The sequence below is a fragment of the Oryzias melastigma genome, linkage group LG20, assembly GCF_002922805.2.
Source record: "Oryzias melastigma strain HK-1 linkage group LG20, ASM292280v2, whole genome shotgun sequence".
Taxonomy (NCBI): Eukaryota; Metazoa; Chordata; class Actinopteri; order Beloniformes; family Adrianichthyidae; genus Oryzias; species Oryzias melastigma.
The window spans coordinates 7146284-7156504 of NC_050531.1; the positions used below are offsets into that span (position 1 = coordinate 7146284).

General features: G+C 39.8%; 1 protein-coding gene across 2 annotated transcripts in view; it reads left to right on the forward strand.

Annotated features, from left to right (window-relative positions):
- Window positions 1-10221, forward strand: part of ptprn2 (protein tyrosine phosphatase receptor type N2) — a 144272-nt gene that overhangs the window by 111569 nt on the left and 22482 nt on the right. For both annotated transcript variants that reach the window (XM_024280249.2, XM_024280250.2), the window contains exons 12-14: window positions 1591-1806; window positions 3571-3774; window positions 8809-8956. In XM_024280249.2, the coding sequence (XP_024136017.1) occupies window positions 1591-1806; window positions 3571-3774; window positions 8809-8956 (568 nt within the window). The remainder of the gene's footprint in view (window positions 1-1590; window positions 1807-3570; window positions 3775-8808; window positions 8957-10221) is intronic.

A 10221-nucleotide genomic window follows, 5' to 3' on the forward strand; every position in this document is an offset into this window, starting at 1 on the left:
TTGAAGGTAAATCTTAGCCTTAAATCATCTCTCTTCACTTCTTTTCCTCTGAAGTTCCTCTTGTTTCTTTCAATGTGATTACTGCCTTCAAACGCTCTTTTAAGCTCGCAGTGAATTCCAAGCCTGTTTGTTCCCCCAGTGGAACGGCTTTTTATCCATTTTGAGGTGAAAATCTCTCAATAGTTGCCTCAGATAAAAGGCCATGTCTCTGATGAACCTGATTACGTCCTTTTTGTGTGAGATTTTGTGTGCTATTTCTTATTTTTAAAAGCATTCGAAAATACATTTTAGCTTTTGTGATTGTTGTTTTTCTGTTTGGTTTAGTCCAAATCTGCTTTGAAAATACGTGGAACCAGAGCGGATTTTCGTGTATTTCGGGCTGACAGAGACAAACACGTCTCTGGTTGGAAAGCCTTCCCCCTGTGCATCAGGCCTCTTCAGACCTCTCACATACATCCTAACCTCTTATTGCTTGATTGGAGCTTCACGCTGGAATCACTGCACTCGCAATCACCAGCAGCTATCTTCTGGCCCAACGCAGTAGTGGAACAAACCAACTCGAAGGCCTTGGCGGTCAAGAGCCACAAGGTCATTCCTTTGGGTGCCATTCTTTATTTGGCTGAATGTTGTAGCTTTTTATTTATTTTTTTTACTTCTAGACGTGTAGGTTTGATTCCCTCCACCCATCCATCATTCAATATTGCTTGCAGACAATCAGGAGTCTGCTGATGAATGTGTGCATGGTTATTGATACTGCCCTTTTGCAGATGTATAGCTATAAGAGGGCGTGCTTCTAGTGAAATTAGATCAGAATCGGAGGAGAACCGGCTTTCGCCAGAAACCCGATGTTTTCACGTCAATCCCAGAGACAGTAAGGATGATTTATGTGGAGAAAATAGTTTCCGTGCAAATTGCATCTCTCTGCTTTTGCAACCGTTTGACAGGATGCGTTTTGGATTCAGAAAAATAAAATTACACTCGTGGCAGCAATTTGGGGATTTGTGATAAATCCATCTCAATTCTGATTGTTACTGTTCTGCTTTAGAATGTTTGACTTCAATGGAGCAGAGATAATTTGTCCCCAGAGTAAACATCCCCTTTTTATTTTCTTATCAAGCAGCGATTTTACCTTTTCTAAAATAAACGGATAAATGTTTACGTGGAAGAAGTTTGGCCTGTTTGTGTCTCCCAGCCCCTGGTAGCCATTAGCTGTGCAGCTTTTGGACAGGGTCTAATCCAGCCAAACTCGGGACCAGAGGAGCTAATTAAGCACAAGCTTTTAGTGTCCCGGACTCCTGCAGCTTCACAGTGTCAGCCTGCCTCATGGCAGCACTAAATGGGGGTTGTAAATATCCATGGTGGTGGTACATAGATGGAAGGGGCTAGAAATAGGAGACTAAATGGATGTGTTAGGGCAAGTGGGGCAGTTCACATGTGTAGGTAAAAGAGGAAGTTTTACTGCATTCCATTTTGGTCACGGAAGAGTTACTCTCAGGTAAAAACGAGGCCATCAAAAATGATGGTGTCAATCTACGAGCAGTATCCTGACAGATTTTTTTTTTTCTTTCTATACTTGTGTGCATCCTCCAGAGAGGCAGCCTGACCCAGATCCCCGTGGTGAAGGAGACCAGGGTGGAGTCGGGCCAGTTCCTGCTGCTCTCCATCCTCTGCGTGCTCTTCATCCTGGTGGCGGTGGCGGTGTCCGCCACCTTCTTCTGCGTGCGCCAGCGCTCACACCTCCACATGAAGGAGAAGCTGGCCAGCCTGGGGACTGACACCAGCACTGACGCCACCGCAACCTATCAGGTTAGACCAAGCCCCTCACCGGGAGCCAATCAGAGGCCAGGACACAGAGCCTGTGCTCTGCCATTGGAGAAGCTCCTCCTGTGATCATCCAGTTGGCAGATGAGTGTCTATGCCTGAGCTGTTTTTAGTTTTTTTCTCTCCTTTTTGTACATTAAATGAATTGTATTTGCAGTGAGCATAAAGTTTAAAGAATTAACTCAATTTGATGACAGATTTCAATGCAAATTGGGATTTTTTTATGGCATCTGCGTGTGAGGCGGGGAAGGAGTCAGCACCATGACCTATTCCCTCAGTTCCTCCTGGGTAGGGGGTAGCTGGGGCTTATTGATTTTCCCCGGGTTGGGGCTCAGCTGTGCCCAGCGTGGCATTCTCAACACATTTATCTGCGTGTCGCCTTAACATTTTCAATATTTAATCAGGTTTTCACAGGGCTGTGATGCAAAAGCCAGAGGTGTCATCAGGATGGCCACATATTGGAAATAAGAACTAGTCAGAAACAGGAAGTGTTCATAGTGGAACCTTTAGCTTGATGTGCTCCAGACTTGCTGAGACATAGAAAGATGGGTGTACAGATTGTATAGACTTTCCAGCTTGTTTTCACTCTTTAAAAAAAAATAATAAAAGGGGGCAACGGGGAACTAGTAATCCTACGACCTGTTCCCCCCTCCAGGCTCCTCTTCATTTCTGCTCTGGCTCTAACTGCATCCCTCTTCCTTCTTCGGGGACAATTTCTGGGCCCTGGCAGGCAGCGGCGCTTTGCAGAGATGCTGAGAAGTGGGATGAATTATGAGGTGGACCTGGATGGTGCCCTGAGGCCAAGGCCCTGGGCACCGCTTCATGGCTCTAATCATTAAAGTCTGATGGTGGAAAGAAAAAAAGCTGATCCAAGACTAGGGCTTAGAAGAGGAGGGAGGACTGTGCTCTAGAGGGAAATATCACTATGATTCATCATGAGATAGTGTGTGCTTTCACGAGACATTTTCTCTGGGCTGCCCTGTCCTCGCTCAGATTAATTGAGTATGGAAATGAATTCAGTGAAGAAGACAGCTTTGCCTCCCAAAATTAAACATGGCGGGGTTGAAAGATTGGAGGTTTAACGTACAAATAAAAAGGAGACCACGCCCCTATTGTGCAGAAAATTATTGAAAAAAATTTTAAAAGTTGTTTTTTTCTTGTTTATGTTGCTTAGTCAGGACCACAACAAGAAAAAAACTGAGTCATGAGAAGTGACTTAATGGGATTAGAAGATGTTTTAGCATGAAACCTTCTTGATGAAGCATTTTTATGTCTTTGTGGGTTCAGTCTTTTTGATTGATGGATCCGTTTTGCTTAAAAAAAAAGCAAAATTAGAACTATTCTTCAATTATAGGGCCTGCCTCCAAAATAAAGGGGTTAATTTTTTGAGATATGTTTTTCTTAAATTAAAACTCACAATAAATCCCTGGAAAGAGTCATTGTGTAGGAGGAAAGTGTGGCATTTTTTCCTCTCAAAGTCATCTCTGCTTTCTTAACCATGTATTTTTGACATAATTAATATAATCTCCATAATCCACGAGGATAAGCCACTAATCTACAGAGAAAAAGACAGGATTTTCACAATAAGAACTCAACTCCTTACAGCTGAGGCTCAGCACTTAAAATACATCGACTATTGTTGTGAGCACGAGGAGGAGATAAACACATGACAGCTTGCAAGGAGTGCGAGGAAACGCGGCGTTCGGGATTATCCGGTCCTTCACCGTCTCCGCGCTCTGTCATACCCAGGAGCTGTGTCGCCAGCGCATGGCAATCAGAACCTCCGAGCGAGTGGAGCGACCGGAGACCCTGCGGCACTCCCGCCTCAACAGCGTCTCGTCTCAGTTCAGCGATGGCCCCGCAGCCAGCCCGTCGACTCGCAGCAGCACCTCCTCCTGGTGTGAGGAGCCAGTGCCGTCCAACATGGACATCTCCACTGGTCACATGATCCTGGTAAGGCTGCTGAAAAGCACACAAGCAGTGAGTCAGGGTTTGACAATGGGTGTGATTTCATCCAGGTGTTGGTCCATGCAGTGAAACTGACATTTTTGAAATTCCTCAAAATGTCTTTCATAAAGTTCATCCCAGATTTAGCTGTTTTAAATGAAAGAAAATATATATATTTGGTTAAATGCAAAGTGAAGTGAAGTGGGATTGGGTCTCTATAAATAGTTAAAAGTGATGATAAAGTGTCTAAAAAATTGTTATGAATCTACATTTCCACACTCGGATACATCCACTAGAACTTTTTCTGGAATAAAAATAATAGATTTATCTGTTTGACATTTTAGTAACTTAAAATTACAAAATATTCAGTTATGAATTTGCCTTATTTTTCTCTATTTATCTGTTTGGCTGCGTCTTTTTTTTTTCAACACACTCTTACTTCTTTTTTTTCCCCCAGAAGTCTCTTATCTTTGTTTGTTTCTTTCATCACTCTTCCCGCTGTTTTTCTCTTCCTGTTTTATCTTGACTCAGCTGCCTTCATTTTTTTCCCCCCTTAACTTTTTTTTCCTTCCACTTTGTCATTTTCACTCCTTTCCTCTCTGACACTTTTGTCTTTCTGTTTCTCTCAAAGCCACAGCTAAATAAGCCAGACATTGTTTTTGTTTTGTTTTTTTGAGAGCAGCACCCAAAGTGAAATATCATTAGCCAGATGAATGTAATCTGAGCATTTTTGAGATGTTGCTCTTTTTTTTCCAGCCCATGTGTGTGTTTTTAATGAAAAAGCTTTAGGTTGCCAGCATTCCCACAAACACACAATGGATTGTTTTAATTTTGCACAACTTTCATTTGAAACAAGCTTGATAAAAGGAATGGATAGATGCCTGGCGGTGTTTCCATTAATGGAGAGAGCATTCATCACACCGCATGTCTGGCTTTTATACTGGGAGTCTATAATGAATGAGAGAGAATCTGAGTAATGCCTTGCATTGGTGGTAATAGATGGGTTTTGTTGCACTCGTCAAGGCTTGTTTGTGAAGCTCCTTTTGAAAACATTGACAATAGAAAAGCATTTAGCCGCACAAATAACAAAAGAGCCACGGTGAATCATTTCTAGGAGCCGTTGTTATTATTAGCCCTTGTTTCTTTGCAGCTACAATGCAGGAATTAGAATGTAGAAAGGTAAAACGCACCAGGACTTCGCTTCTGATTCATGGCGTGATTGACACGAAAATGTCCTATAGGGGCTCTTCTTTAAAATTCCACAACCATCTCACGTGAAACCATGTGTGAGATTGCCTTGTTATCACTGATATCGGGCCTATACCCTCCCCATCTCAGCTCTCCTCTTTCCCCTCATATCCTCTCTCTGGCTCTTTTGAGCTGTAAAGAGGATGATGAATACCCAGTTTTCCAAAAGCACCGTTGCTGGGGGTCCTGTTTTTCTGAGGCCAATTCCCCTCACACACACATTTTTTTTCACACGCACTGAGAGATTTTGGTGGTGTCAGGATAAATGAACTCGGATGCTGTGTCCTGCTGTGCAGGCCGTTTTAAGACTTAAGAAGTCTTGCATAATGATTTCCAACTTCAGAACTGAAACTGAATGCCTCTGTGCTGAGTCATCTGTTGTGATCCCCCCCCCCTCCTTTTTTATAGCTTTGACAAAACCTCTGATGTTTTGTTAAGTTTTTTATTCTTTTTTATGCTCCACTGGGATGCTCTAACTAGCGTTTTTATCTGCATTGAGAGGTTAAATGATCAGCTGCGGCATGGGAACAGCATGTGGTTGCATTTCAGCACCATGGACAGCACACTCATTAGAAACAGGGTGAAAACATTAAATCAGTGACTGAAGTACTTTTTTATGAAAACATTATATCAAATAAGTAGTTTCAGAGCAGAGTTTTTAATCTTTTTGATGATTTCTCTGCTCAACTGTAAAATAAATGGCCTCAATAGGTTGTTCTATTTCTTTCGTTTAGCTATTATTTGTCACAAAAATCACATTTTTACGCTATTATTCCTTTTCCCGACTCACAGCTGCTCTCATATCATAAAGCTCTGCGCACAAACTGCCACCAGCATTTGAATTTTACAGCCGACTCTGACGCGTTACCTGTTGTGTCTGTTTCTTCTGCCGGTGCCTTCATCCTGATTTCATCCAGCGCCCTTCTGCTGCCGCCGAGGCTGCTTATGGAGGATTAGACATTGTTTCCCTGACAGTCAGGCCTCCCATCCCAGCCCTCTGATTGGCAGACATAATCCCCCCATTCACCAAGCCTTCGTTACTCTGTCTCTGGAATACACCATGGTCCGCTACCTCCCCCCCCCTCCCCTCCTTGGAAACGGGAGGGCTTGATAAGGGCCTGCTGGCTGCATTGCATTAAGCTATGAAAAATATGAATTTGGAATGCAATCGATTCAGGGCATCGCTTGAATAGAACGGGATGCAATTCAGAGTGGATATATCGAGTACATGGAGATGTAATATTGGTGGAGGAGGTGGGATGCTGTCAGGCTGGCATGCAGAGAGTACTTGTGCAGGGTGACAAGAGCATGGTGGTGACAGGCTCTGTCAAGTGGCCATAATGGCATTCTGTCATTTTCCTGGGAAGACAGCACTGTGTGTTCCTGTAGACAACACACAACTCAAGTTCTGAAAAACACATGCATACTCACTATTAGGACTGAAATTAACTTTTTTTTTAATAAACATTTGCACATGTTCCATGCATTACATTAGTGTATCATTCGTCGATATTAAAGACCCATTCCAATAATTTTTTGATTAGTTGTAAAAGCTTTCCCAGTTGTTTTTTAGTTATTTTTAGGCAAAATAAAAAAGTTAAAAAAAATTATTTTCTAGGACATAGTTATGTAGACGAGACCATTAATATGGAGCAACCCCACCCCCACTTCCCCTCTCCATTGCTGAGAGCTAGCCAATTGTGTTTCTGTCACAATTTTCTGTTTTTCAAACAACATTTTTCCAATTGCACCTATTTCACAATAATTTGAATGAAGAAATACTCAGAAATGCAGTTTTTAGCTTCCCTCCCCTCTAAAATTTCTCCTCAAAAAATGAAAAAACGCCACAAGAACATGTTCACGGCAAAAAGCAATTGTCTAACTAGGAAAAGATGACTCATCTGAGTCCAAAGCTAAACATAGAGAAGCTACATTCAGCTTCTATGCTCCACAGATCTGGAACAGACTTACAGAAACCTTAGATCAACTGAAACAGTTTATTTAAATCCAGGTTAAAAACTCACCTGCTCTCAGCTGCATTTGACTAGTATGTCTTCAAAAGTTTACATCCGCAGTTTATCTATGCTTGATTTTTAATTTCTGTTCGTTTTATTTGTACACCTTTACTGTTTCTTTTGATTGTTTATTTAAATTTTATGTAAAGTACTTTGAATTGTCTTTGTACATGAAATATGCTATACAAATAAACTTCACACAAGAATCACAAGAAATTAGTAAAATTATCTGTTAATCCAGCAAGTAACCTTTAATTAACAAGAAATTTGAAAAATTTCAAAACCTAGAAAATTCTGATTTTCCACATAAGCATTAAAAAGGGAAAAATAAGCTAATTGTTACATAGAATTACTTAAAACAAAGTATTTTTTGCTAGTTATAAGCAAATTAATAGTATTTTAAAAGTTTTCGAGTAGTTAATTTTAATTACAGTGGCAAAAAACTTGTGTAATAAGTGGAAAATACTTATTTTAAAGCAAAATGTGAATAAAATTAAAATTTGATCTTAGTACCTTCCAAAGAAATGAATTCCATGTCCTTTAAATTGAACCAAAAAGTGCAATTTTTCTAGTCGGATTTTGACTCATTTAATGTTCATTTCCTGATTTCAAGATCAAAGACAAAAAAAAAATTGAGAAAAGCTTGGAAATGACTTCAAACCTGGCAAAAACATCTTGAATGTATAAAAACAATCTTTACAAGTATCAATTAATTTTCACTGTTAAAAACACCAAAAAACAGGTTTTCATAAGAATTCCCCTTGTGTGCTTCTTCGCTCTCACTTTTTAAACCTCTACTTTGAACAATAAACAATTATTCCATTGTTTGTAGTTCTTCTAATATTTTATAAGCCTCTTTGTGTTCTTTGCATTCATGCAGGAAAATTCTGAATTCATGATCCATCAAAGGTTAATTGCCCATTATCTGTTGGACAAGCGTGTTTGTGATTATCATCTTGGTTGTAATTGTATGTGACTTTAGAGAGCTTTGGATGTAAGAATGGAGCGTAACCTCTCTGCTCTTCCTACCTGTATACTGCTTTTAATATGGGATAAAAACGCTGCACATCCGGGTATCGCTGTCATTGTATTAGCCAGCTGATCCCTGACATCAGTTTATGAGTCTGTAATCTTCTGTCTCACACAATAGTGGACTGAACCATTAAACCCCATCGGGAGGGGAGCCATGATACAGGAGAGGGCTATAGGGGGGACTCGTCTTGGCAGCTCCAGACTCTAAGCTCCCTCAGACTTTTCCTGCTTGAGGAGAAGGCCGTTACTCCTCCCCCTTTTCTTCTTCCATCTTTGTCTCTCTGGTGAATTCAATTTTGTCTTCTCCAAACGTCGGCTTAAATGCAGACAATCTTATCAGTGCCTGTGCAAGCAGTGAGGAACGGGATTGAAACACCCCTGAAGTATTTCCAATGCAGACAAGTCTTCCAGGAGTCTTAACTGTGTGTTTTCCTCCTGCATTTTTTTTTCTTCTTTCAGTCTGACACACAAACGCACCAGTGTTAGCACACCTTCCCCACCTCGATCCTCTGCAGCCTCACCCAGTCGTTCCACTTCACTGCTACTCGGGTTAATAATGCTCTGTGACAGCAGATCATAGCTTTAAACAGGAAGTTTTCTTATTTATGCAATTAAAAACAATAATTAGCCATCACTTTTTTTGTTTTCGATGAATAATATGATCTTTTTCTTGTTTTTGCATCTAAAATAGCATCTAAAAGCGTTCAGATCAGTGACTGAGGTGATGTGTGTTTCTCTGTTCCAGTCGTACATGGAGGACCACTTAAAGAACAAGAACCGTCTGGAGCGTGAGTGGGAGGCGCTGTGCTCCTACCAGGCAGAGCCCAGCGCCTGCAGCGTGGGTCAAGGCGAGCAGAACTCCAAGAGGAACCGCTCCGGCGGCGTGGTTGCATGTGAGTCCATTAGGAAGCCTGTGCTTTTTTGGGAATTTTTTTTTTCTTTTTTTTTATTCCTGCGGGAACGTTCCCACCATTTTCTGAGACTGATGCAAAGCTGGTCATGGAGCTCCAACAGTTTCAGAAATGTATCTGTGAACACATGCTCCAAAAAAGAACATAAAGCCAGTCGAATAAACCTGCCAAAGAAACGCAGTGGAAAATATGTTCTCTAAATGAACAAATAATGACTGTTGGCATTCCAGCCAAGGAGCATCGCTTACATTCATCCTGTAGAAACTCTCTGATGTAAGAAGGGTCTCTGTCTTGCAATAAGCTGACATCTTTGGTGCTGCTGGCAGACAGAAACTAGTCTTTAGAACAGTTATTCCAGGTAAAAACCTCTGTCAATATTTAAAGTTAGGACCTTTTTTAAAAAAAAAAATCTTCTTTAAGTCAACTTTCCCTTTCATTAATTTTTACAAGTAATTATAACTTCACTAATGCGACTACATTGCAGTTTTTTCTTCTTTAACTGTCAGAAAAAGATTTTTTGATTTAATATGACACTTAAAGATCTGTTGTATCATTTTGGAAGTATAAGTTAGTTCAAGTTAGGGTTTCACTTTCTTCACAATTTGGTTCAAACCTTGACTTTTCGCTTATGCTTTTGTTTGGTATTAAAAACAATAAAACAATCAGAAATATCCTTTAATTTATTTGCTAATAACCAAGTAAAAATAAATTTGCTCAATTTGCTCATATAAGCCTGATGTTATGTAATAAAACATTTTCAAGTATATTAAATTTAGCAGAACCCGTGTGTTTGACGATTTCAATAAAAACATATGTGAGCATATGCAGTTGGGATGCAAATATCCACTTTCCCCAAAACATACGGTTTAGTTTAAGCAAAGAATTGTGAGAGTTCAAATACTTTACTTTCAAAAAGCCTACATTAGGAAAAGGGAGGAGCCAAATGGGTTTATTTATGTGTGTTTAGAAATTTTGTGATAATTTTCTGTAAATTACAATCAAAATATATTTTTATAAGAAAAGTTTGGAGAAAAAATAGAAAATCTCCATCAGACAAAAAAGAAAGATAATTGTTTAATAAAATAATTTTAATTAAAAAAAAAATTGTACATTTTTTTTGTTATTAATTAATATAATTAATGAAATTAAAGTTATGTTTTGAAGAAATGTTCTTTAATCAAATTCAGTGGAATCAATGGGGATTTCTTATTCAGAAAAGAGAACGCACTACAATTAAAATTGTTTTT